General features: G+C 34.4%; 5 protein-coding genes across 9 annotated transcripts in view; 1 reads left to right on the top strand and 4 right to left on the bottom strand.

Moving 5' to 3' along the window:
• Positions 1-14,734: 14,734 nt before the first annotated feature.
• Positions 14,735-16,194, bottom strand: LOC105209262 (dynein axonemal light chain 1). The gene is made up of 4 exons (XM_011179575.3): positions 15,675-16,194; positions 15,362-15,619; positions 15,189-15,300; positions 14,735-15,122 (listed from the first exon to the last, which is right to left on the bottom strand). The coding sequence occupies exons 2-4, from the start codon at positions 15,511-15,513 to the stop codon at positions 14,820-14,822; spliced, it is 567 nt and encodes a 188-aa protein (XP_011177877.1). The 5' UTR covers positions 15,514-15,619; positions 15,675-16,194; the 3' UTR covers positions 14,735-14,819.
• Positions 16,183-17,908, top strand: LOC105209394 (putative odorant receptor 92a). Its single transcript, XM_011179779.3, has 4 exons — positions 16,183-17,069; positions 17,133-17,334; positions 17,398-17,553; positions 17,619-17,908. Exons 1-4 carry the CDS (start codon positions 16,321-16,323, stop codon positions 17,664-17,666), a joined length of 1,155 nt encoding a protein of 384 aa, XP_011178081.2. The 5' UTR covers positions 16,183-16,320; the 3' UTR covers positions 17,667-17,908.
• Positions 17,680-20,261, bottom strand: LOC105209265 (nucleolar GTP-binding protein 1). Its single transcript, XM_011179577.3, has 4 exons — positions 20,103-20,261; positions 19,638-19,912; positions 19,234-19,564; positions 17,680-19,170 (listed from the first exon to the last, which is right to left on the bottom strand). The coding sequence occupies exons 1-4, from the start codon at positions 20,148-20,150 to the stop codon at positions 17,872-17,874; spliced, it is 1,953 nt and encodes a 650-aa protein (XP_011177879.1). The 5' UTR covers positions 20,151-20,261; the 3' UTR covers positions 17,680-17,871.
• Positions 20,262-20,491: 230 nt separating this feature from the next.
• Positions 20,492-21,751, bottom strand: LOC105209395 (uncharacterized). Its single transcript, XM_054233510.1, has 4 exons — positions 21,318-21,751; positions 21,093-21,254; positions 20,725-21,028; positions 20,492-20,651 (listed from the first exon to the last, which is right to left on the bottom strand). The coding sequence occupies exons 1-4, from the start codon at positions 21,613-21,615 to the stop codon at positions 20,492-20,494; spliced, it is 924 nt and encodes a 307-aa protein (XP_054089485.1). The 5' UTR covers positions 21,616-21,751.
• A 753-nt stretch (positions 21,752-22,504) lies between these two features.
• The window catches only part of LOC105209268 (uncharacterized), an 81,208-nt gene continuing 76,704 nt past the window's right edge, over positions 22,505-27,008 (bottom strand). For all 5 annotated transcript variants that reach the window (XM_011179584.3, XM_011179583.3, XM_011179582.3 and 2 more), the window contains 4 exons: positions 26,050-26,597; positions 25,050-25,209; positions 24,778-24,936; positions 22,505-24,660 (listed from right to left, as the gene is read on the bottom strand). In XM_011179584.3, the coding sequence (XP_011177886.1) occupies positions 24,463-24,660; positions 24,778-24,936; positions 25,050-25,209; positions 26,050-26,597 (1,065 nt within the window). In that variant the 3' untranslated portion in view covers positions 22,505-24,462. The remainder of the gene's footprint in view (positions 24,661-24,777; positions 24,937-25,049; positions 25,210-26,049; positions 26,598-27,008) is intronic.

Raw genomic sequence — 27,008 nt, forward strand, 5'->3', positions numbered from 1 at the left:
ACAAGGAGAAGCATGTCGATAGTGGGGCATCAGCTTGTTCCCAACCTGATGAGATTGCAGCTTGGGTGCCTTTACGCGCAAGCTCGTCGGCTTTGCAGTTTCTAGTGACACCGCTATGGCCTGGGACCAAAACGAATATTATTTTAAAGTATCTGGAAGCTATTGATAGAGAGGCTAAGCGAATACATGGCCAGGATTGCCGCTCTACTATCCTCCGCTTAAAAAACGCTGCAGTGATCTCGCAGCCTTAAGCTGTACTTGATGCCAAGCTCCGTGCAGAAGATTCCTCCCCCAACATCCCATCTGAATTCGGATCCATTCGTCAAAAATGTCAGCAATACTAGTTATTGAGAATTTGAATTATTCTCCTGCTAATAAAAATTTTATGAATTTGTGACTTCCACCCAACGTTTAAAATGCGAACTAGAATTTACTAAAGACGTCTTGTCTTGATAAAATCGTTTTGAGCTTTATTTTTAAAGCAACTAAGAACGTTTAAGGTTGTCTTCCCCTATATATAATATCTTAATTAAAAATACTTCAAGTAGCACTAATAAGAATTCATACTGGAAAATTAAACAAATTTAAATATTTCGTTTAAAAATTGCTACGATCAGCTGTTGAGTCAAACTTCAGAATATCAAAAATCCCCAAGCTCAAGCTCAAGGCTGTGAATGTAAAGTTTGACTTTAACATTTTCAACATTATCATCAAGCAATTCATTGAAATACGCAGAATTTTGCAGGACCCAACAGCAGATAGAAGAAACTCCGCTGAAGAGATGAGCGCGCAAAGGATGAGCGCGAGGCGGACTATAACCGCTAGTCGGTGCAGTTCACTGAATTGATAAAATTTATGTACTGGAAATAAGCAGAGACGTCCATCTGCATTGGCAATGGCATCAACAACTACTGGCCAACAGCGCACGAATACGAAAGACAGCTGCAACAACAACAATTGTAACAACAGCGGTCAAAAAGCCGCTAGTATGCAAACGGCAATAGTGAAAAATAAAACAACAACAACGAAAAAATCAAAATAACCAGCAAAGTAAGGGTATTCAGGAGAAGAACAGCATAAAACCCGTTAGTTGGAAGCAACGTTGAGAAAAACAAACATGCAAAAATCCTCGGAAAAAAAACAATTAACACAACGCTTCTGTTGTTGTTGTTACGCGTATAAGCCAAAGCTGCATGTAACTGTGTATTTCACCTGGCAGCCGGCAATATTCTGTACCGTTATAGTAGTACTACAGCAAAAGGTTGTTCATGGCGGATTGAGCAATGTGAATGGTGAGATTAAGTTGCCGAAGCATATGGAGATGGAAATGCAAATGGCTGGTGAGAAAAAATCAGAATTTATGCATTTGTTGAATTGAACGTATTAAAAGTATTTGTAACTGGAAGAGAAATTATGCTACAGATATTTTAAATAACTGGTGTGGAGATAAAAATAAAGGATGAAAGATGAAAGAGGAAAAGCTGTAAAGCAAAAGCTGTAAAGCGGAATGATTCAGTAGGAGGGGACAACAAAATAAGTGACGAAAAATGCGGAGTAATCCATTGTGGAGCTCATATTATTAGCTGGATGTTTTTCAGGGTATAGTATTCGTAATGTTAAGGGTTTCCATGATAATGAACTGAAAATTCAATATTTTTAAGGATACCAATAAATTTTTTGGGACTTTTCTCAACCATTTCCATATTCCAGTTGTAAAAAGTATGACTGATTCCAAAAAATACTGTCCGAAAAATCAAAAGTTCTTCGAAATTTGATTTCCGCGATAGAGACTTGTCCGGGACTCTCTTGACCTTAAAAAATTAATCCCTATTTGGGGTATCTAAGTTGTGAATTACATAATATACTAACATAGACGAGTAGTGTGATGAAATTTCGAAACTATAGAATAGCTTGCACCTAGATATCATTTTATAAGCCCCATTACTTCGAAAATCAGGTATTTAGATTATAATCTCTTTTCGATTTTTTTTGTTTCCTAAAATTTATTTCGCTTCCCATCATCTGACCCTGTTTTATATATTCTCGCGAAATATGCCGCTTTTCGAACCTCCCCTCAATGAGAAATGTGAGCGTGCGCGAAACCGTAAGCCCCAAAACCCAACCACGCGTACATCGTGTTCTTTTTTTACCGAATACAGCAATGTAAGGAAATAACGGAATTTTTGTTTATGGCTTGAATTGAGTTCTCTTGCTTGGCAGCACAGCGCCCATTTAGCCCCCCTGCGGTTATTGTGGTCACAGCAATGGCGGACGTCAAAGTAATGCCGTCTTTTTTTCACTTCTCGGTCTTACTTTTAAACATATTTGTTGCTTTCATTTTGTAACTGCCGTTACCATTGTAATTAATATTCTCAAGCAGCGCAATAAATTTTAAGCCACTGATTAATCCTGCCTTGGCAATACACGCACAAATGCATACACACAAAGCCAGCAGCGTAATACAGTCGGCACCTTTCATTTATAAATATCTCTTTATATATGTATGAATGCACCTACACCACTTTACAACAACAACATATATATAAGACGGTGTAACTGTATGTAAATATAATAACAAAAGCCAGCTCAGCTTTTGCAGCTTTCACGCGCTTTTCCACCATTGTGGCAGTTGCTATGAAATTGTTGTTGCTGTTGTTGTTTTTTGGTTTAAGAACCGGGGATTTCTTGGAAAATGTAGAATTCTCACAGCATCTGAAATTTCACTTTTTGTTTTTACACTGCAGCTGTTGCACCAATGTGTTATTTTGGAGCATTGCAACTGTTATTGTTGTTGCACCAAATGGTTTTGCTTGTGTTTATTATCAATGTTAGCCCGCTGGCCCATACGCTATGCTAAATATGCAAGCATTCACAAAGTCCAAATCTTAATCGGTGCAAACGTGTGGTTTTCCATTGTTGTTGTACGTGTGTATGAGTATGTGAGTTCAGCATTTGTTGTTGTTGCCTTATAGCGCACTACTCACTTTATTGTTGCCTTAGCAATAAATTTCGGCGACTGGCTTTATGTAACAAATGAGTCTGCTGCATGTTTTTGCCACCCGCTCTTATTGTTGTTGTTGTAAATATGTTTTGTTTTCACTATCTACCATGCCACAGCGCAGATTCCATAGATAAAACAATAGCTGCAGATGCAGATGCAGTTACTCGCATTTTCGCGTAAAAGCAACCAAAATACCAGGTGGATGTGAAGGGATTCGTTGGTGTTTTTCGTTTTTTTTTTTTAAATGCTACCAGCATTGGTTGGTTGGTTGGGCAGCGCATCCGTAATGAAAGAGGCGGGTAAGTGAAAACTCACTACATAAATCATGTCATGAAATGCACCAGCTCTTCTCGGTTTCGTTAGCAAGCGCCATTGGAAATGGTAAGGGATTTTTTCGGAAGAAGTGAAATTCAGCGCAATTTGCGAAGCTTATCTTATCCCTGAAATATCATTCATCTTATTGTGAAAGTTCGAATTATTTAAGTTCATATTATTTTTGCGTAAATAACCTGCGAAAAGGTGGGTTTTATGTTTAAAAATTCGGTAATTTGTGAAATTTTAGTGGGAAAGCGTTCGAAATAATATCGAATAAAAGAGTCTGCTAGGAATCGTTTTCATTTTGATACCAAAATTCTAATGGCATAAATTAATTTGATTTGATTTAATGTGTTCGTATGATATTGCGTATGTAAACTGCGAGAAGGTGAATTTTATTTAAAATCAAATAAGGACGGGCTCAGTTCGAGTGTAACCGAACATTTTATACTCTCGCAATTTATTTATTTAATTGTATTAATATAACACACAATTTAACCCACATGTTCGTCATATAAATAGTATAAAGTCCATTGGAAGTTGGAAACTCTAATATATGGTATATGGGAGTCAGGTGAAGTTATGACCCGATTTCACGTATTTTAGGCACGGGGACATATTATTAAAAGAAAGATATTCTCTCCGAATTTCTTCAAAATATCTTAGAGACTTACCTATATTTTCGGTAAAAAAAAATCGATTTCGACGATTTTTAGAAGAACGATGCCACACTATAAATGCAGTATTTTTGCAAAGTTCTATTCCGATATCTTCACTAGTGCTTACTTTATATATTGTAAAGTAAACGATTCAGATCGTCTTCAAAGTTCTGGTACATAGGAAGTTGGCGTGGTTGTGAAGCGATTTGGCCTATTTTCACAAACCGAATTTCATTGAAATTGGTCGAGCAGTTTCGGAGATATGTTTTTTGACCCATAAGTGAGCGGGACCACGCCCATTTAAAATTTTGTATACCATTTTGAGTGCAGCTCTTCTGTACCTTCTTTATAATGAAATTTAAGGTTTCTGTTGGTTTTTCTTACTGAATTAAAGCATTTTTAGTGGTTTTAAACATAACCTTTGTATGGGAGGTGGGCGTGGGTATTATCCGATTTCCTCCATTTTTAGAATATATAAGGAAATACCTGAGAAAAACCACTCCTGAAAGTTTCGTTTATATAGTTTTAGTAGTTTACGAGATATGTACAAAAAACTTAGTAGAGGGCGAGGCCATGCCCACTTTCTCAAAAAAATTACATCCAAATATGCCCCTTCCTAGAATAATCGTTTGTACCAAATTTTGCTTTCATAGCTTAATTTATGGCTAAGTTATTGCTCTTTGTGTGTTTTCGGTTATCGCCATTTTGTGGGCGTCCATTTTCGAACTTAACCTTCTAATGGTGCCAAGAAACACGTGTTCCAAGTTTCATTAAGATATCTCAATTTTTACTCAAGTTACAGCTTGCACGGACGGACGGACAAACAGACATGCGGATTTGAACTCGTCACCCCGATCACTTTGGTACATATAACCTTATATCTAAGTCGTTTAGTGTTACGACTTACAAACAACCGTTATGTTAAGAGAGTATAACACCTTTTGTTGCGAGAGTATAAAAACCGGTAATTTGGAGGGTTAAATTGAAAAAATGATCGAAATAAATCTAAATTAAATATTTTAAAATAAACAACTAACTGATTTCAAATTTTAAGCAAGCTTTAGCAAATTTCAAGCAAGCTTTAGCAATTTTCTTTATAATATGAAAAATGATTTTCTGTAAAAATTATTTACCAAAAACGAAGCACTTTAGAATTTTTTGGATGTTTCAGAACTTGATTAGTACCTATGAGAAATGTTCAACAACTATTTTATATAAAATGTGCTTATTTTTGCATATGTGTTAAATTATTTTATACATGATGCGTTCAAAAAATAACGGGAATTGAAAAATTTTGAATCTTAAGAGTTAACAAGCCCAGCCTCCATTGACATGACTGTGTGTGGCCCTTTTATATTGCCAGAGATATAGAAAACCTTAAAGGGCTGTCACGTTACAAGCATAGAAGGAAGAGCAAAGAACTATGCCAAAAAGCGAGTTTAATCAGTGTTTCGACGATTAGAAGAAACGCTGGCATAAGTGCATAATAACGAATGGAGACTATTTTAAATGTTACAATATTAATATCGAATGAATATTTTTTTTTTCAATAAACGAAAAGTACCGTTATTTTTGAACACACATTTATTTGCTTTGAAAAATTTTAAAATAGTTCGGTTGAGTTTTATCATTCCAGCACCAATAATTTACAAAACACTTTAAAAGTAAATTTTATTTGGTAAAATATAAACAATAATAATAGTATGTAAGTTGTAAATATATTTAAAAGTTTCATCATATATAGCATTTTAATGTTTTTAATTAAAAAATTATATCTTAAAAGCACTCACCAATTTTCAATACAAATTTTTACTCCATTTGTGTCTCCATCTATAAATCTTGCTGCCTTAACTTATACGAAAAGAGTTCAATAGTTTATTCCAAACAGAAAATATTTAACACACAGTTCTTCTTTCATTAAATAAGTTTTTAAAACACTTTAATTTCACTTTTCTTTCGAAACACGATTTTAAACTTTATTATATCGACCCGCACTAATAGTTAAGCACATTTAAGATATTAATGTTTCTTAAATTTTAATAAAATTTTAATTTTAATTTATATTTAAATTTAAAATTTTTATATTATTTTTTGATTTAATTATATTTTAAAATAATTAATTTTTTAAAATACATAATTTATTATTGTATTTACACTTCTTTCATAATTTAAAATGGTAAAATAACGACAGTAAATTTAATTTGCATTGCTCACGCACGAACGCGATACGAACACAACATATTGTATATACATATGTATGTTTGTATGTATATGATGTACATTCGTCTGCATAGTTGAGTAGTCGGCGCTCCAGGCGCTTTACACATTCGTTTCAGTGACTCTTCTGCCAACTACTATCACACTCATATGTATACACATTTTCAATATTTTAATAATTGTTACTTTTATTAAATTCCATTTAAAACATTTAAATTATTAACATTCACTTCATGAAATATTCGTATTTGTCACACTTGTCACATTTACCTGCTGCGCAATTGTTGTTGCCGTTCGCCACGAAATGGCCGCTAGCGCATGTACACTTCGCAATTGTATCAATTATCTTTAAAACACCGATAGCGATCAATATTTCAACATTCCACAACATCGAAACATTATTATATCCATTTAATAACAAATCTCTTATATTTACCGCACAATTGTATATTAATTTTAATAATTTATTTGTCGCTTATGAGCAGCTCACTTACTCGTTCGCGAAAAAACCGAAACTGACGAGAAGCGAAATAGTGGAATGCGTAGGAAACGGAAGTGAAGTCACAAACCAACTGGGATTGTGCACAGGATAGTCTTTGCATATTTCATATGTGATAAGTACATTGTGAATTGTCTTCATCTGCATATTCGCTAAAATGGAAGGCTGTGTAATTGTTGTTGTTGTCGCCGCTAGCTCATGCACATTTTTCACTTTTGATAAATACAAATAAATCACCATTTACAATCAATATTTCAACGTTCCGCGATACCGATCTGCTTGATAACTTAATCAAATAAGACACTTCTGCATTAAACGCACATTTTACCACTAATTTTTACGATTTTATTAGAAGCTTATGTGCAACTTGCTTACTCGTTAGCGAAAAGACCGAAAGTGACGGAACTGGAAGGCAGTGTCACAAAGGGAAACGGAAGTAGAGTCACAAACCAATTAGGCTTGTGCACACGGTGCAAAGTATAAATGCAATAAAATATTAAAATATATGTCTATTATGTTATGATTTTTTATTTAAATATAGTATTTAAAATAAGATTGAATAATTAAAAATATTAAAACCAATTTAAATATGAAATTTTTTGTACATTGTGAGTAAAAAATTTTAGATAATAATATTATTTTTACTTTAAAATATGCGAAAACTACACAAAAATACTTCATAAAAACTCAAAATAGCAAATTTATATATTTAACTTTAAAATATTATGATTTACAATGTAAAAATTGAAATTTAAAAAACATTTGAAAAATTATAATATTAATTTTATTATGGTTATTATGAGAAACATATCGGTTTAAATATTTGAAAATTCATAAAAAGTATTAAATTAATCATTTGTTATTAATATTTATTTAAATTTTTTAAATGTTTAAAATAATTTCCAACGCAAATGCATCACTACTTCCGCTTCCCATATTCTCTCATTCGCACTAGTTTCCGCGGTTTTTCAACGAGTGCGTCGGCTACTGATTAGCAAAAAGTGAAAATTACCGAAATTCGTGTTAAAATCGCGTTAAGTAACTAAATTTATTGTTAAAATTGCTTATAAACTAGTTTTATATCGTTTTGTGTTAAAATATCGCATGTGTGCAATGAATTTCAGCTCGTTTATTCAAAAGAAGAAAGTGTGCCTGCGCCCGTGGCCATTTCACAGCGAGCAGCAACAACAATGCGCAGCTGTCAGTTTCTAGAAAGTGCTAAAGTGCTGTGTAATTGCATATTACACCAATTTATATGTAAAATATGAAAGATTTTGCATAAAATTCAGTGTTAATCAAATATTTTGAAAGTAAATTACTTAGAAATGTGCCTTTGAAGTGTTTTCGTAGTAAATGAAATGGTGTATATTTCGCCGGCGAATATAATTTGAGCACCAGCCGGCTGAACGGCAAAGATCCTAGAAGTGAAAGACGAAAATTTTATAGATCGTGAATTATGGCATAATATTTAGAAGAAAGTGTATATATTGTATATGTATCTGTGATACATAAAATATAGTGTGAAGTTTCTTAGTATTGTATTAGTGAAAAGTTTGAATAGTTAAATGTGTGTATTTGAAAAATATGAAATAAAAAGCAAATACAACAACAACAAATCGCAACTCCCATACAAAGTATATGAAATTATATGTTTTATACTCAATAGACTGGCAACAGCATTTAAGGAAATACTCAATTCACAAATAATTAATGAAGATAAGCTCTCAGCATTGAAGATTATATAGCTGGTGAGTACAATTTTTTACAAATTTTAATATTAAATTTCGTATTCATATAATTCATTTATAATTTTTTTTGATATTTTAATTTTTAATTTTTTTATTTATTTAATTATGAAATACTATGAATTTCTCAACTTTTTGTCTAACATTCTTCATATCAAATATTTCCTCCTGCAATCACTCATTAACATGAATTCAACAAGCTTTATTTTATCTACAATGCAAAGCAATTAATATGAACAATTATGCTTGATTTTTGGTCTGCACCTTATGCCGATTATATTCAAGGTTTCCCACATAAATTTTATAGCAAAAGTGCACAAAAAACTCCATGCCAATCAAAGCATTCAAAGAATATGATAATTGAATTGGCAGACCAACTTTGTTTGAATAGAAAATAATAATGAAATTCGCTTACCGTTTTTTAACCCTACGCCAGCGCTTTGATTGCATTGAAAAAGTTTTGCGTAATTTTCTTTTACCCTCTGACTGCAATTTATTTCAATTTAAATTAGCTATATTATTTTGCTACACATCCCCTCCCCCTACCCACCACATTGTTGCGTTGAAATTTGCCTAATTTGCCGCCATTATGCAGTTACTCCTGCGCCTAACAGACTGAAAGTATTTGAAAATTCAATTTGAAATTAACGCGAAAGACCAAAGGTGCCGTGCGCCCAACCAACACCTGCACCACCAGGAAGATATTACCAGGCACACCAAAAGCCAACAAACAAAATTAGCTGGCAGCAGGAGCAATCCTGTGTGTACGTGAAATAATGAATGCATAGTGCAGCAGCAAGCCGAATGTACGCCCGAAAGGATAGACAAGACATTTTGGCAAATTTACACCGTTGGACGGCAGCAAACCAGTTCAAAACTAGCCTCGGCGCTTTGTTTTACTGCAGCTAAAGTCACGTGATAATCGAGTTAACCGAACCAAAACAGCCGGATTGAGGATTTGTGGCGTTGCTGCTGGTTGTTGTTGTTGTTGTTGTTGGTATGTGTGTGAGTGTCGCTGTAAAGTTTGGGCCTTGGTCGCTCTTGGTGGTCGACAAAGGCAGCGCTTGTTGGGAAAGTTCTCGAGCGCCAATATGAGAGGGTATCTGCAGCAGTTGGTTAGGATCAAAGCGAAAAGTTCCGACTTGTGCGGTAACGCAGGTACACTGGCGTTACATACAAAAGCATACATGTATACATATATGATTAGTTGTGTATTTTTTCACAGGTCTACTATATTTACATATATACAATAGGATATACAAAGTGACGTGTGTGTGCAACTGAACGATTTGAAAAGTTCATGTAAAACTTTTTAAATTAAAATTATGAATTTTTACACTTCTCATTCACTCAAGAGTGTGTGCTTCATTCTGCGGTATGTGCTCAAGTGTGGCGCTCAACTAATATTGAGATTGGGATTTAGGTGTCAAAGTTGTAATGCAAGCATATATGTACATATGTGTGTATGCCAGCTGGCAACTCTATTACTTACTTACGGCATTCATGTGAGCAGCCAATTCTGCGTGCAAATATTAAAGTTTGCTCAAATTTCAAATCATTTTGTTCATTTTTGGATTTTTGTTTTTACAACTACACAAATATTTTGTTATTATAAATGTACCGGAAATATGCCATACATACACGCTTGCCTTGCCACAGTCCCATGTGGCGTTTATGGCCAATCTGATTTAGACATTCCGCAATGTTTAAAAAGTTGGTCTAAACTTTTCATATGAAATCTGCATATTGCATTGTAATCCTTATTGTTGCGCGTTTGCCATATTTTTGGTGTAGAGGGAGGGGTGGTGTGGGTTTTTGCTTTTATTACAGCTTATGAAATTTCAATTTTATTTGCTGTTAAGCGGATAATTGATTTTTCAATGTGAACATTGTGTGTAGGCAGGAGATAAGATATATCTTATATACATATACAATATGTATATTTGTACCCAGTTGAGTGTATATTTGTCAGCGTTTAAGTGAGTTTATTCGGTATGCTTTTGCTCACACTTGCTTTCTGGCATTATGAATGACTTTTTAAGTGTTTTAAGCTTAATTTGGTTAATTAGATTGGAAGACATATGAAATGTTTCACTTATTTTACTATAAATCATTTTTGGAGTGAAATAGTGATGATATATTTGTTGGTTTTTACATCAAACGAGCATGAGAATGAGACCGCTATAACCTTTACACCAACACAGCTAAAATGTTGGAGTTTTTTTGTATTATCCATTTTTTGTATATACCATTGAATAAAATTTCTGTATTCCAGAGAAGGCAATGTAGAGTTATGTATAAAAAAATGCATATAAATGCAACAACAACATTGATCATTTTTAATATCTGAATAAAGTTTTCAAAAATTGTAGTGAAGAATTTCTACCAGAGTCTACTTGAGGTATATATTTTCGATTCAATTTATTCGTTATGCATATAAATGCAACAACAATATGATCATTTTTAATATCTGAATAAAGTTTTCAAAAATTGTAGTGAAGAATTTCTACCAGATTCTACTTGAGGTATATATTTTCGATTCAATTTATTCGTTTAAGCGTTTTTTAGATTTCTTCTTCTTAACTTTTCTTCAAAATAAATAAGAATGGCCCTTCTGTCGTCCGATACCACATATGAGGTGTGTTCAAAAAATAACGGGAATTAAGATTTTTTTAATATTTATTAATAACATTGTGTGTAGGCATATTTATTAATATTGTCGCCTTTAAAATAGTCCTATTAAATATTATGCACCAGCGATTATTCCAATAGTCGAAACACTTTTTAAATCAACTTTTGGTCAGCGATTTCAACGAGAAGAGAACGTCTGGTTTTTGAACATATAGATTAAAAATGTTCAAAGATGCTCTTGTTTCTGAATTCTGTTGATATTGTTATGTATTTCTTGACTATTTTTCATGGGTTACTGGTATAGCCCCTTAAACTATTTTTTTATTTATCTACCTTTGTTGACTATACAGTATTTCTCGGAATTTCAAACAAGATGCTAACTAAATACGCGATATTTAAAATAATTTTCCATTTTTCAGAAGAGCTTTTAAGCTCATTAGTGCTCCAAAAGATTCAATATACCAATATAAATAATGAATCTGGCTTAACTGCTTGACAAAAAGGTCTACCAGGATCATAAAGAGAACAATTGTAAATCTTACTTTCTACCAAGATTTAAATTTAAATAAAAATCACATGAACAAACACTAATTAACAACATCAAATATCTCAATAACTGTATTTTACAAATATCAGTACTAATTAAATGCAATTCTCAGAAACACCTTGTAGCCAGAATGTTCTTGTTGCTCATTAATAAGCATTAAAATGAGCCAAAGAGCTTTCTAGACTTCACATTAAATTTGCATAATGACCAAACAATCAGCAATAAGTCAACTTCATAATGAGACCAAATTATTTCATTTTACTGTTATATAAATAGTGCAGCACAAAGCGACTACCAGCAAATAAATCGTCTGTCAATTCAATATGAAATATTTACTCAGTCAATAATTTATTAATTTTGAATATTAAAAATTATTATTATTTTTCATTTTAATATATGAAATTAATTAAACTGATTTTCATTTCCGCTGCTTTTCGCACAAATAAATCAAATAATATTTAATTAAATGAAATATTATATTTACACAAACATACACTTGTACATACAAATATACGGCGATGAGTGCAGCAGCAACTTAAAATTGAAGATGGAAAGTATCAAATTAGTTTGTCAGTCAATTTACGCTACTGGTTACAAATAACGGTTAAATGAACTAAGTAAACATATCAAATTTCGTGCAGAAAGGCAAGTGTGGTGATATTGGTGGAGAATAAGGTGAATTTGTGTAATGTGGTAATTGTGAGGTTATTTTTGGATTTTATAATTATTATGAAAACTTGACAAAATAAATAATTTCATAATAAAAAATACATTTTTAAACCAAAAAGTTATACATTTTCGGTTAATTTTTTTTTAATTAAAATTAAAAAACAATAAATTTTTAATTTCATTTATTATATATTTCTTAGTAAAAGAATTATATTTATAAAAATTTTATTTTTAATTTTTTTTTAATAAAAAAATGTTTATACATAAATTTTCCAAAATTTTTTTTTAATTTAAAATTATATAAAAAAAATTAGTTTTTAATTTTTTAATATACATTTTTTTCTACTTAAATATTTTTTCAATTTTTTTTTTATTCAAAATATTTATTTAAAAAATATAATTTTCTTCCAACCTCACTAAATTAATTTGAAATTATATTTTTTTGAAATAAATTTACAATTATCAGTTTTTGTCCACATTTATAACCTTTCCACATTTCCCATATTTACCCTATACAACAAATTATAATAAATACACGATTACTTTGCAGTTATTTGGGCAATAGATAATGCAAGTACATGTAAATTAGTAGTAAACATGCAAAACAAACAACCACAACAACATACAATGTCTTATAACTGTCTGTCTGTCTGTGACTGTGTGCTCAAAATTCAATGCAATTGAAGTAAAGTCTAAAATTAATTGCAAAATAGACGAGCGTATTTACCATTTGCCCAATGGCAATCAATTCAATTTGTACGAGAATTAATTGAAATATTCGCACTCTGTTAATATTGTACCGTTGTGTGCGTGTATGAAGAAGCTCCCTGCATACAAAGTAGCATGTAACAAAGGACCCAGTAGGAATTTTAGTAGCATAAATAAGGGGATTTCTAGCATATTTTATTGAGAAAGCAATTTTCCTTTTCTTTTTTCAAAACCAGACCAGAAAAAAAATAAATTTAGCACAATTTGTTGGATATTAAACACTTAGAGATATTTTCTCTCAAATAATTATCTTTTTAAAATAAAATAGAAAATAAATCTGAGCATTAGGTACTATAGTTCGTCATTAATAAAAAGTCTACAACTTGAATTCACCACCAAAAATATACCTCATACCCAAAGGTACTCAATTTCCTACTGGGCATTTTAATGTTTACTTGTTTTCAATGTTTTCATGCAAAATAAGGCATTTAATTATTTATGTTGGTGTTGATTTTGTTCGTCATAATTGTTTATTTGATAAATTCACTAGTAATTTACGTTGCCACAAATACAAACGGCTGTGCAAACAAATGCGTATGCAACTAGTATAACTTATCAGCTTTTGCCACAACTTAATAAATAAACAAAGATATATGTAATTAAGGTAGCCTTAGCTTGCAAAGACTTGCAATTTTCTATATAATCTAGCCTGGTATTTTTTCACTGATAAAATGCTATTTAGTATTTTGAGCTGTCAGCAGTATAACAAAAACAAATTCCACTTATTTCATGTCATTTTCAGATCATTAAAATGCACCAACGGTACTTGCTGCTTATAGACAGATTAGCAGCTGGCGAGACTTTGGTTTGCATGGCAACTTATTTTGAGGGCACATCAGTAGTTATAAAGCGCACAGCAGATATTCGTACTTGCAACAACTCACTTTTTTTCATATTACCAGCTTTCTAGTCAACACTCTTTAAGCGAAACATTTTTTTCCAGTTAATCTGCTTGCCTACATCTCATTTAGTTTGTTGCCCACTTACTGCCTGTCAACATTGATGTATTTACAACAATAAATGGTGAAACAACAATTTTAAAATTGAAATCGACAACGACAACAACAACTACTACAAAACTCTAAAACCGACAATTAATGTCATTTAAAATGACCGCAATCACGCACACATTTCTTTTTTCCTTTCACTTTGTCCTTTGCAATATGCTCTTTTGCGGTTGGATTTTACATTTTATGCAGTTTTCATACACAAATGTGCACAAAATTGCACATGTTATGACCAGTTTTCATTTGCCCTTCTACTTTGAATATTGCCACTCAAATTGTGATGACTTTTTGAGTGACTCTTTAATGCTCGCAATAATATTGCATTTCGCATTTTTCATTTAGCGCCAAAATGGCCAAGCTTTTGCGAGCTTGATTAGTTTCACAATTCACTTTCAACATTTTTACTTGCCATCAAAGCTTTCCGAGTTCATAATTTTAGCTCTTCTCCAAAATGTTTATATGTATGTGTATAGTTAAGGGTTTTGTAACAGTATTTGTTGAAGTTAGTAACGGCTCTTTAGAGAGTTTAACATAAAAATATCTACAAAGTTAAAACCATCTTCAACTTCCCTAATATTTAAAGCTACTAGCTCTTGTTATAAAACTGGAGCTTTCTATATGGTCCAAGTCAGAAAAGTATCTTAAGCGAATTCAAAATATTACCATACGTTCTACATATATTTATATTAATCTTTATTGTTGCTTTCTTAAAAAAAAGTATCGGCCAATTTGACCATAAAATAATTGAAGTCATCTCTGCCTTATAATATTGGCTCCTCATTCAACACAACCGGTTCGCCGTCCAATTTCTTTATTGTAGGCAAACGTTTTATGCACTCAGCGCGCCAGGTCGCCTCGTCCATACCTTCAGATATGGGATTTCCTACCACCACCAGATCTTCCAGCGCTTCTAATTCTTGCAAACGTGTAAGCTCACTCCAATCTTTGATCAAATTATTGCTAATATAAAGCACTTTTAAAGCTTTTAAAGCTGAGAGACCCTTCAGCTTCTCAATTAAGTTATAACTGAGCCACAGCTCAACGAGTGTCTCGGCGACGGCTTCCTGTGAAGACATATAGAAAAACCAATGTTTTAAAGATTAAATAAATGCTTTACAGTGAAGACTTACCAATCCCGATACATTTTTAATGTAATTCCGCGACAAAGAGAGCACACGCAAGTTTTTCATGCCATTCAAGCCGAAAATCTTCTCGATCATATTTGTAGAGAGGCTCAAGCGTCTGTGAAGTGTTTGAGATATTAATTTATATTATATTTCCGTTTAGTAGCTACTGTACTTACTCACAATTAACCAAATTACTGAGCGTATTGTCCATTTTCTCAATTGGTGGCCATTGAAATTGCAACTCGACCACTTTGGATTCAACGGCGCTTTGTTGTTCACGTTCCTCCCAACGTTTCAGCGCTTCTTTGATTGTTGTCGCTTTTGACATTGCTCAAATAATTTAAAGTTTTCAAACACTTCCTAATTAAGGCCACAATTGTCCTACCAGCAGAAACTGAATTGATAAAACATTTCGGTTGTCACGACTACAGCGACTTGGAAAGCAGTCCGAGGTTAAGTTAGTAATCCGCAAAAAATGGAATTACTTACTTAAAAATAAATTCCGCACATTGCCCAATACAGCCGAACATACGAATCGCCGGTTACCACGACTTTTAGAATTATGTAATCAAAATGGACCCGGTTTTTGTCCGGCAAAGTACCATGAATACAACAGTACTTCTCAAAATTATTTGGCAAATATTTTTTAAAAGTACCGTATTTGCATTTGTCCGAACCTTTTAGGGACATGAAAGACAATGTAAGCAGAAAGACCTTCAATTATATCACTTCAAGGACTCTCAGACCGCAAAATAATACTTTTCTAACCTATCAATTAGTAGTTAATGGATACAAGCTGGGAAGGTATTTTTTCGAAAACAGCAGGTGACCTTGACATTCGCGCTGATTATAGCGCTGGTGGCAAATGTCTGATTAATATAAGCTATGTTTTTAGAAGAAGGTTCTTCAGAATATTGAATAGGCGTATCTGCGGTCAAAATTTCAAAATTGCGTGGGATAAAAAATGTGTCACGCCAATGGCATTATTTACCGTTAATACAAGGATTTGCAATATAATTTCCAACCTAAAAAATAAATGTTAGCGAAATAAAAATGTATATAAAAACCTTACCATCACCAGCACCACACAGTGCATTGCAATTTCCGCGTGCGACCCGATTTAAAATAACTCGCCATGAACGCCATCGAACGCAATACAAATTTCATACGCTTCACCGCCGGCCCAGTACGATATTTCAAATTTATCGGCATTTGTTTGCAACCACCGGAAATGCGTAGCTACAAATGCACACGCATCCTGATTGTGCTCACCATTTTGCTAATGTTTCTGCATCAGATCGGCTATATACTAACACCCGGACGCACTTTTGCCGAGCAATCCACCGCTGCCGGGCTGCTCAACTACACCACTGTTAGTGGCGGAAAGATACTCTTTCTCATGTACAATCGCCACCTGCTGCTGAACAGCCACTGCCAACTGGCCGCCTTATACCCAAGCGCATCGTTGGAGCGTCGCTATAAATTGGAGCATTATTTGCGTATTTATGCACGCGTACAAACGCTGCTCTACAACTTTTTCAAATACATTTTAATCATATATTTATTGTATCCGTTAGTGCAATCATGCTATGACCTATGGTCCAACGGCGTGTACTCATATCTGATGCCGACACTCTTCTGGTATCCCGTGCCATTGGAGCAATCGCTGCTTGTTTACATTGTTTACTTCTTATTCGCGTGTTTTTGTAGCTTTTGTGCGGGTTTAATTATATTAAGCGCCGATTTGTGTCTCTTCAGTTCGGTCTCACAGTTAATGTTGCATTTAGATTTGCTGGCGCAACGCATCAGCGAGCTGCAACCGGCCGAGCCGGAGAGTTTGTCTGCCTTGAAGGCGATTATTGAGTATCATCAAAAGATTTTGACGTGAGTCGCGTTGAATAGCGTAAATTGCTTAGTTCTTTAACATTGTAAACAACTTCTTCTCAGTCTCGCTCACGATGTGAATAGTACATTTGCGCCCTCGATACTTTTTAGTTTGGCCTCTTCATCCTTTATACTGTGCTTTAGCGCTTATCAGCTGCTAGATGATGTCTCCTTCATTTTCGCTCTAAAAGTGCTGCTCCTACTGGGCTACGAAATGAAGCAGGTGGTCATCACTTGCTATTACGGTGACAAGCTGATGGATAGTGTAAGTGTTGCGCTTACTAAGACTAAAATTATATATTTTTTATATTTCTCCCACTGTTGACAGAGTGCGAATCTCTTTAACGCTGTTTACGCACACAATTGGGCCGATGGCTCACCCGCTTACAAGCGTCTCGTATTGTTTATGTTGGTGCGCACTTATCGGCCCATTGCCTTGAAAGTCGCTGGCATATCAGACGTTTCGCTAATCACACTTAAACAGGTACAACAACAATTTATCAGCAAACAAAAATAGCAAAATTGTGTTTTTTTTTCAATTATTTGCAGGTTCTAAGCACCTCATATCAAATTTTTACCGTTTTAAAGACAGCATAAGTGACAAGCAGACTTTGTTTTTGTTATGAAATGCAATTCAAATTCACATATTTATTTGTTAAATACACAAATTGTTTCATAGCACACAATGTAATAATGTACATTATTGAGTTTGAGTTCGTTACAATTCAAAAAAATAAAAGCTAAAGGTTTCAATATTTTGCCCACCCCAAAGCAGCCCCAAGGTCCATTTGCTACATGACGCTTAACGTCTGTCCGTTTTGCCCGTACCACGTTTGCCAGAGTACAAATGCTTGGGCATCTTGGTGCCGATGAAACGATCGGCTTCGCCCTTCAATCCCAGTCGTGTCACCTTCTTGGCAATGTCGCGTTTCGCCATCAATTGCGCCTTCTTCTTCATCGCCACATTTTTGACGCCCAATGTATCACGCGATGGCGCACGTTTCAATGGCAGTCCTGTGCGCTTCACAACCGCAGACTGCTCTTTGTCTGGTAGTGGTTTATTCACCTTGACACCCACTGGCACCACACTGCGGCGCAGATCAACAACAGATTTTGTGAAGTTCGCGTTCTCGGTGCCAGACATATCGACACCCAGATTCTGCATGGTCTCGCGCAATTTAGCCACCGAACGATCACGCACCTTGGGTTGCTTGTGACGTGGAATTGCTGGCTTGTTCTTCTTCGATGCCAGACGACGGTCGTCGCGCAGTTGGAAGCGTTTGCCGCGTATTTGTTTCGCCATTTCGCGGATCTCCTTGAGTGTTTCATCCATGGTCATATCAGGCAGAGTGTAAACACCGCCTTCTTCACGCATACCCTCCTCACGTTCGAGTTCTTCCAATTTGGAGAAGATATCGGGATCAATGTAGTCGGCAATATTGTGGCCATCCCAAATTTCGGGTATAACATCGTAGCGCTCCTCTTCGGGTATTTCGGTGTAGTTCTTTTGCAGATCTAATGTGTAATCATCACCCATTTCGTCTTCGATATCACGCTCAAGTTTGCGTTTGCGTTCAGCTTTCTCTGCGTTCTTTTCGAGACGCGCCAACGCTTGCTCGGGTATGCATGGTTCACGTTCCTTCTCATCACGCGGTTTCGGCACTGCGACATGCAGACGATTTAGTATGTTATCTACCTTCTTTGTGCGCATCTTTTGTTCGACGCGGTACGAAAGCAGACGTTCACAAGCTTCCGTTTTTACTTCCATCACACCTTCTTCACTGACTGTGGATGTGAACATTACTGGCACATTTTTATCTTCTTGCAATTTCGTGATAATCTCACGACGGTCGTCCGACAAATCCTCAAGTCCAATAATATCGATTTTGTTAATGGCCAAAATCAAAGGCTTGTTTGTGAATAGCGGTTTGATGCTCTCGAATAACTTGACTTGTTCTTCTATTGAGTGACCGCACTGTTCGGAGATATCCATGAAGTAAAGCACACAAGAACGCAAATGCGCCAAAGCAGTAATGGCTTGCATTTCAATGACATTACGTTCCTCCAGCGGATGATCTAATATACCGGGTGTGTCGATAACCTAAATAAATGATAGACAATAGTAAAACTCCAACAGACAGTTTTTATATAGTTTATAACTCACCTGCCAGCGCAAATACTTATAGTCAGTGTGTCCCACATATAGTGACTTGGTGGTGAAGGCATATGGCTGCACTTCCACATCAGCGCGTGTGATTTTATTGATGAACGACGACTTGCCCACATTTGGGAAACCACAAATGATAATCGTACGCGAGTAGGGATCAATAGTAGGCAAACGTGACAAATGTTGACGCACTTGCTCCAAATATGTAAGGTTAGAAGCTTGCTTCTTTAAAATGGTGGCCATGCGACCAAGCGCTGCTTTTTTCAGCTGTTTGCAACGATAAAGCGAATCACCATATTTCAACAGGCGAACATAATCTTTGGCAACACTAGAATTTGAAACATATAAAGAAATTAATAAAATATTTGCACGTGTTAAAATGTCAACAAATGCAGACTTACTTGTCAATTAAATGCCTGGCTGTGTTCAGCTGACCCAAAGCCAATTTGTAATGGTCCTTATCGTATAGCACATTCATTAAATCAGCGTAGAATGGATGCACATCATCTAGTTTAGGAAAATCTTGTATGATCTGTGACAGACGATCGTGGAAGTTCTGTTGTGTGTACTTGACTTTGCGAGTGTAGAAGGCACGAATACGCGAAATCTTATAACCTTTGTGCACAACAGTTGGTGTCTTACGCTGTGTCTTCGATAGCATAATATCGATGAAGTCCTGATGTCCATTGTTGATGTAATGTAAACAAATGTAAATATTAGCAATTATGAAATTTCACAACAGTTTGTAAACAGACAACAAATGCGCATGAGAGTGAGGTTAGGTACTAGGTGCTTCGCAACAAGTTCTGAGCACACTCTTTACGCATTTGTTTTGCTGAACAAGTGAAATGTATATTTTGACATACCTTTGCTGGCGGAACCACCATAATCTTTTTGAAGTTGTACAAACTCATTTTGATTCGAAAATTTACTTCTTTTCACAATAAAAAATTAAATTTAAATGCGATTGCGATGCGTAGCTAGTACACGCGGTGCAATGCAAAAGGAAAAGGGAATGGATGGCAATGCCGCAAAACAGAAGTGTCAGCTGGCTGGCGCGCGTTGCCAACTATTGTCGGTTTGACAGCAATACTTATATGATCGCGCCATCTATATATTAATAGCGAATTATTGAAATATTAAAGTCATTCCGTTAAATAAAGTAACTGTATTTTATTATTTCATTGTTGATTTGTATTTAATTTTAATTTATACTGGTTATAAATATTAAAATAGCTCTGTGTAATGAATTGTATCATGCAGCATCGGGCGCACATGTACCGGCAGTGAGCGCTGTGTCATTTAAATCACTTCTCGATGTGTATATCTCGCAAATGTAAGGGAGCTCACGCTCGCAATCAACAGTCAACCAGGTGTTCTCGCTGCCCACAGCAATGCAGCTAACATTTGCAAACCTATCACTGATATATCACTCAATCAACTCAAATCAATTGACTTTTGTCAACTCTTACCTAGTAAGTGGATGACCAGGCGCCCATGCCACATATTGAAAGCAATGCAATAGCTTCACTGCTGTAAGTACGATTAAATTGCAGTCCCACATAAGCCAAAGTATGTTGACGCCCGCGCTGTTGCCTCGCTGCCTCATTGTAGTTCCGTAGCAGCGCCGCAAACGCATTCGTACGTAATGCCGACGCAGCATGCGCCAAATTAGCCACACCACCAATAGCAGTGGCATTGCGGCAAAACCGTGTGGCATTAACAAAACTCGCTGGACTCACTTGCAACTGAAACAAACCCACTTGTGGCACGCAGGTGTAGTTGCGAGTTGCTAAATTTGAAAAAAATTCCAAAAATATAGTATCCCTTGAACAAATACCATCAGACACACCCACCAATTGCCGCGCCATATAAACTATAGTAATCGTAACGACTGTCATTTACCAGGCCACGCATTGTTTGGTTCTCCGGGCAAGCGAGTATGTGACAATTGAAGTACTGTTGCGGCTGTTGCCAAACGCTTTGGCGATTTTCGCTACTGCGATTTGGACGCATAACTACAAAGTAAAAAGTGTTTTTATGCTAATTACAATACTAAAATTAACCTTTTCCTCTCCTACTTAGCTGCAACTTCGTTAGCAGTATTGCAAAAGCAGCACTACCTCCCGCCGTCTGCTTGTTTCTGAGGCGCGTGCCAAAATTCAAAGCCAAACCGCGCGCTAATTTCGCCTCACGCACACAATCCTCTAAGGTAAATGCATTCTTATAAGCGATCGCTTGCATTTCTGAGCGTTGACACGCGCGTACGAGACTAAATTTTAATTTATCCAAATGCGTGCCGCGCGGACATTTCGCTTTGTTCTGTGTAATATAAATTGAAAACAGTAGAATAAGCATTAGAACTTGTGCTGTCGGCATTTTGTTGCGTACTGCCAAGGAATATGTGTGTTGTTAGAAGGTTGTGGCGCCTAAAGTGTTTTAGAGGCTAAACAAGTTGCGTGTGTGTCACTCAAGTAATCAGAAAAGAATGTAATAAGCCTCTTGTCGCTCAAATGCCAACCTTTTCAGCAGCCTTCAACTTGTTGAGAAATGTCTTCTTTTGAATGTTTTTATTGTAATTAGGTGCACGAGTAGTCAAGTGATTTTTGAAGGTTGTTCAATCGTAATTTAGTAATCATCTCATGAGAGTAATTGTATTGAATTATTGAATTAAATTTTTAATTACTCTATTCAATTAATAAGGGTATGGATATTGAGGAATGAATAGCTCTACGAAATGAGTTGAATTTACTATTTCAAAGAATTCATTTTACTTAATAAGCGACAAGCTAAATTAAATTTGAAGCAAATTGGGGTTATAAAAATGAAGAAAGTAATGTTGATGAGAATATGTTATGTTTCTGTGAAAAAAAAATCATAACCTCACTTGACTAAATATTTAGAAATTCATGACTAAGTTGGATAAAAATGATCAAGTGAATACAAAGTATAAATTTGTATGCTAAAAACAGACAGTAGACATAAAACTTTCAATATCAGCGTATTTTAATACTCGAGGCATCGTTCACTGAGTAAATGGATCCCCATAATAGGCTACAAAAAATGTATATTCTACTAAAAGTGATGTCGGCAGCATTAATATAAAAATTTTAAAACTAGTTTTTTATATTACAACAACAACAAATATAAAACATTATATTTTTCATCTTTATGATCTCACTAGGTTTCTTCTTTAGCTTGATATATATATGATATATTTATTAAACTTACTTTTTATATTTCCAATCAAATACTTCAACACAAATAATTTTCTGGACGTTTCAATTTAAGGGCCTTTATTATTTTCATAAATTTTATAAGTACATTTTTATTTTAAATTTTATTTTCACGCCATAACGACACACTTTACATTTTATAAAATTAAACGCATACAATTTTTAGTTTAAATCCTCTTCTCCCTTCTACTTTCCATACTACATAATTTGTTTAAACAAATAAATTAGTTCGATTTTTAGCTGACAATGACAGTTTAGTTATAGTAAAAAAACATAATTATTAAAGTATAAAGTTAAAATATTAAGATTTAAGTTGTAATGACAAGATAGTACGTAGTATACACAATATTCTTCGCAATTGTACACAGTTTACTGTTGTTGCATACTTTTAGGTGTTTTTCAAATGTTATTTTAAATTTCTTGTTTAATAAATTAAAATTATTTTTTTTAGTTTTCAAATTCTTGTTCTAAATTTTTGCTTCTACGAAATATAAATTTTGCATTTTTTAAAAATTCCGCCGTCTCTAAACTTTGGTTTTTACTAAGACATATACAAGTACAAAAACAATTTCAATTTGAGAGGAGTATAGGTTAATAATTTAAATATTTATACTTTATATTAGAATTAATAGTTAATAGTATCACCTGAGCAGGTTGTGCGCGCATTCGTTGTACATACAATTTACACAAAAACATATTTACTTCATATGCTTATTGTAATATTTTGACATTTTTGTTGCGGCGCGCCAACCAAGCGTTAAGATTAAGTGTAGCAAATTGACCACCACCAAAAAAAAATTCAATTTTTATGAGTACTTTTACTTGTTCTCAGCTAAACAAAGGCGCCTGCGAGCATGCGTTGCATACTTTTAGGTGTTATACCTTTGCGATATTAAAGGGCAATCACGCTAAGCTTACATAATTTGCTTTTTAAAACATTGTTTTCTGTTTTCACTAATTTAATTTTTTATTGCCCAGTAATATCTACGCTGTATTACATACATATACTGACTGTATTGAAGTGTGTCTGTGTGTGTGTGTGTGTGCGTGAGTGTATATGGTATTGGTTATACAATATATATATTTATAATAAATGTAAAGACTTGCTCTGCTAGGAATAGCGTGTGTCGTGGCTTACTATAAACTTAAAGTTAATACATTAATTATTTTATTTTAATACGGTAATTAATTAATTGCGTAATTATGGGCAGCTCGAGTTGGTGCAGAGCAGTGTGCAGCGTAGAAAATTTGAAAAATATTTTTTTTTTTCTATTTTTTAGTCATTACTGCGTCTCTGCTCTGCCCCTTAAACATTTATACGAGAAAAAAACTATTGTTTATCTTTTTTATTTTGTTTTCACTTCTACGTCGTCGCTCATCGTTATTTGTGACCTTAACAACTAAACACAATGACTACTATAGACTGCGCTTATTTGCAGCGGCAGTGTACGAAGAAATTTTCAACTTCTCTTACATCAATATTTCGTTTGCTTTAAAACACTTTTAGTGTTCATATGTGTGTATGTGTGTGTGTGGGTAAATCGAAAGTTAAAATAAAAAAAAAAATCGAAAAAAAAAATTCAAAAAAAGGTTTCCAAAATAAGTTTTCAAAAATAAAAAATTAAAAACTTATTTATAACATCAAAATTACGCACAGAACATTAAAAAATAATAATAAAAAATCCAAAAAAAAATTTCGAAAATAAAAATTTTGAAATTTTCGAAAATAATAATTTTGAAATTTTCGAAAATAATAATTTTGAAATTTTCGAAAATAAAAAATTTGAAAATTTTTTAATTACTTATAAAATAAAAATTTCGCAAATAAAAATTAAAAAAAAATTAATTTTCAAAAATAAAATTTTCGAAAAAAATTAAAGAAAAAATATTCAAACTAAAATTTCTAACTCTCTTTATACGCGTGTAAATGTGTTTGTGTGTTCACATTGCGCAATCACGTTACATGTGTGTGTTTGTGTGTGTATTGCATTTAACTGCTATGCGAAAACGCTGTATTCGTATAGGGACCACTGTAAATGGAGCTGCCCGAATTCGACACACTCTTCGTGCTTCTTCGAGCCATAATGCAGAGTACGGCGGCAACGACGGCCAACATCAAGATGAGACCGGCAATTGCTATGGCAATGGCGAAGGTGCGCTGCGACACACACAACGCATCCTCAAGTGTCTGCAAACAGAATAACAACAAAAACAAATTTAAAAAAATTGCAAAAAAATTACATCTCAAGTAAGCAAACACTAGCTATAGTATATAGAAGTAATTTATGCATTAATATTTACTAACCCGCTCCTTGAGCACTGTATCATCATCGCCTTCGGACACATCCACATTCTCGTTCACATACAAACCGGAGTAGACTTCGATGGTGGCCGGTTGACCGTCTTCGTCTTTGTTATCGTTGTTAGTTTGTCGTTTCGGTCGTTTGCCGCTGCACGTAGGAGGCTATAAAACAAACGCAACAACAACAATAATACAAAGTTCATTCAATAGCATTGAAAATCAATTAGTTTTGCAAATAAAATGTTTTATGTTGTTGATAATGTGGCAGCACTCACCATTTTGCACTCGGGATCCTGCAGGGCGCACAAATGCACATTGCACTGATAGTACACGGATGTGGTGTAAGGGAATTTGTGTGCCGGGAAGGTGACATTGGCCGCCAAATGATCGCTGGTGTAGTTGAATTGACCCATAATTTCATTGTCCATTGGGCAACTGCGTGAAAATTCGAGAAAAAATATTATGTATTTGAAAATTGTATAAAAAAATGATTCAAAAAACAAAATTTTGCAAAATTAAATTTTTACTACAAAAATTAGTCGATTTTGAGATGATCAAATTTTAATTTTTTTTTGAGAATTTTAAAGAAATTAAAAAAAAATATTTTGTATGAGTTTTTCGATAAATTTTTATAAATTTATTTTTTTATTTAAATCTTTTTTTTAAGATTTTTTAAATTTCTAGATAATATTTTTTGTTTTATTCAAACTCAAATTTTTATAGTAAAAAGAAACTAAATCAGTTTTAATATATTTCATTAAATAATTAAAAAAACACTTAAAAAACCTGTAGCTCTCTCGATCAAAGTACCCTCTGAGTAACAAAATCATTGCTTCGAAAATATTTAGATTTCAATCGATATAGTATATTACAAACGTTGCCTACACTTAGGAGCGTAGAAAAAATCTCAGCATGCAAAATATACCCAATTCCTCTCTGAGTCCTACAAAAGTTATTGTTTCGAAAATATTCAGATTTCATTAGAATTACCGCAAACGTTGCCTACATTTAGGAGCACAGAACAAATATCAGAATTCAATCAAAAAAAATACTTGGAATTTAGTATACTTTGAGGAGCAATCATTAAAACCAAATTTGGATGACATAATTACTATAAATGTCGTCAAAAAGGTTCACTATATGTATTTACTATTCTTACATTATTTTTCACCTACTACTTAATCGATCTGACTTAACCCTCCCATCAAAAATAAACACAAATTTTTTCAAATCTGTTTTTAACTATCTTAAGTACTTCATTCCTCTCCTACTCACCCATCATCGCCCAATAGCCGCTGCTCACCCCAACCCAAACCGTCACGCACAATACAATCGGCCACATGCAGACCGTACAGCTCCTGTTTGTCAATACTGATGACAATCGTCAGCGGATCACCAATTTTCACATCATCAGCAATTTTATGCTCAGAATTGTAGATTTTCATATGGCAACCGGGCATTGGTATCTCGTTGAGACTGTCCTCCTCTTGGTTGGCCGCATCCAAAGCATCATCGCCGTCGTACACATCATCCTGATCGAAATCATCGCCTGCGGCATGATATTTATCCAACGAGCGTCCATAATCACGACGATCGCCACCCACCCCCACAGCTGCCGTTTCAGCGCTGCGATACGCCTGCGGCTTTTGTGCTTGCTTGCCGCTGCTCGCTTTGCGTTGTGTATGCTTCTTCTTTGGCGAGCTGGTCGCCGCATCGCGACTCTTATACGAGCAGCGCACATGATAGCCACGACCGGCGTCGGTGATCAGTTTCAAATGTGGTTGCAGGACGATGGTGTTGAAGAACTCAATGCCGCCGTCATCCTGAAAGGAGAGATGGTAGAGGAAATCATTAGAGATTAGTTTCATATTTTTATTTGGAAAAAAATAGAATTTTTAATATTTTTTCTTTTATGTTGAAAAAATATTTTATTCAATTTGCTTAACTAACTTGTTGTACAACGTATTTCTAACGCGATTAGTGATGTAAGCTAATAAATTAAATATATTTACATTTTTCACAAATTTGCATTTTCTTATAAACAACTTTTGTTGCCTGCGCAACATCTCAACGCTCTTTGCTCTGCCTCTGCCTGACGCTTACACTTTTGATTAATATCTAAGCATTGCTTTCGTAATATGTTGTTGTTGTTTTGTTATACTTTTTTTTTGTTGTAATGAAAGCAGAACGCCGCTTTTGAGCTTGTGCTCCGTACCGCAATTTGCGCAGTAAAC

Source organism: Zeugodacus cucurbitae, chromosome 6 (genome assembly GCF_028554725.1).
Source record: "Zeugodacus cucurbitae isolate PBARC_wt_2022May chromosome 6, idZeuCucr1.2, whole genome shotgun sequence".
Classification (NCBI taxonomy): Eukaryota; Metazoa; Arthropoda; class Insecta; order Diptera; family Tephritidae; genus Zeugodacus; species Zeugodacus cucurbitae.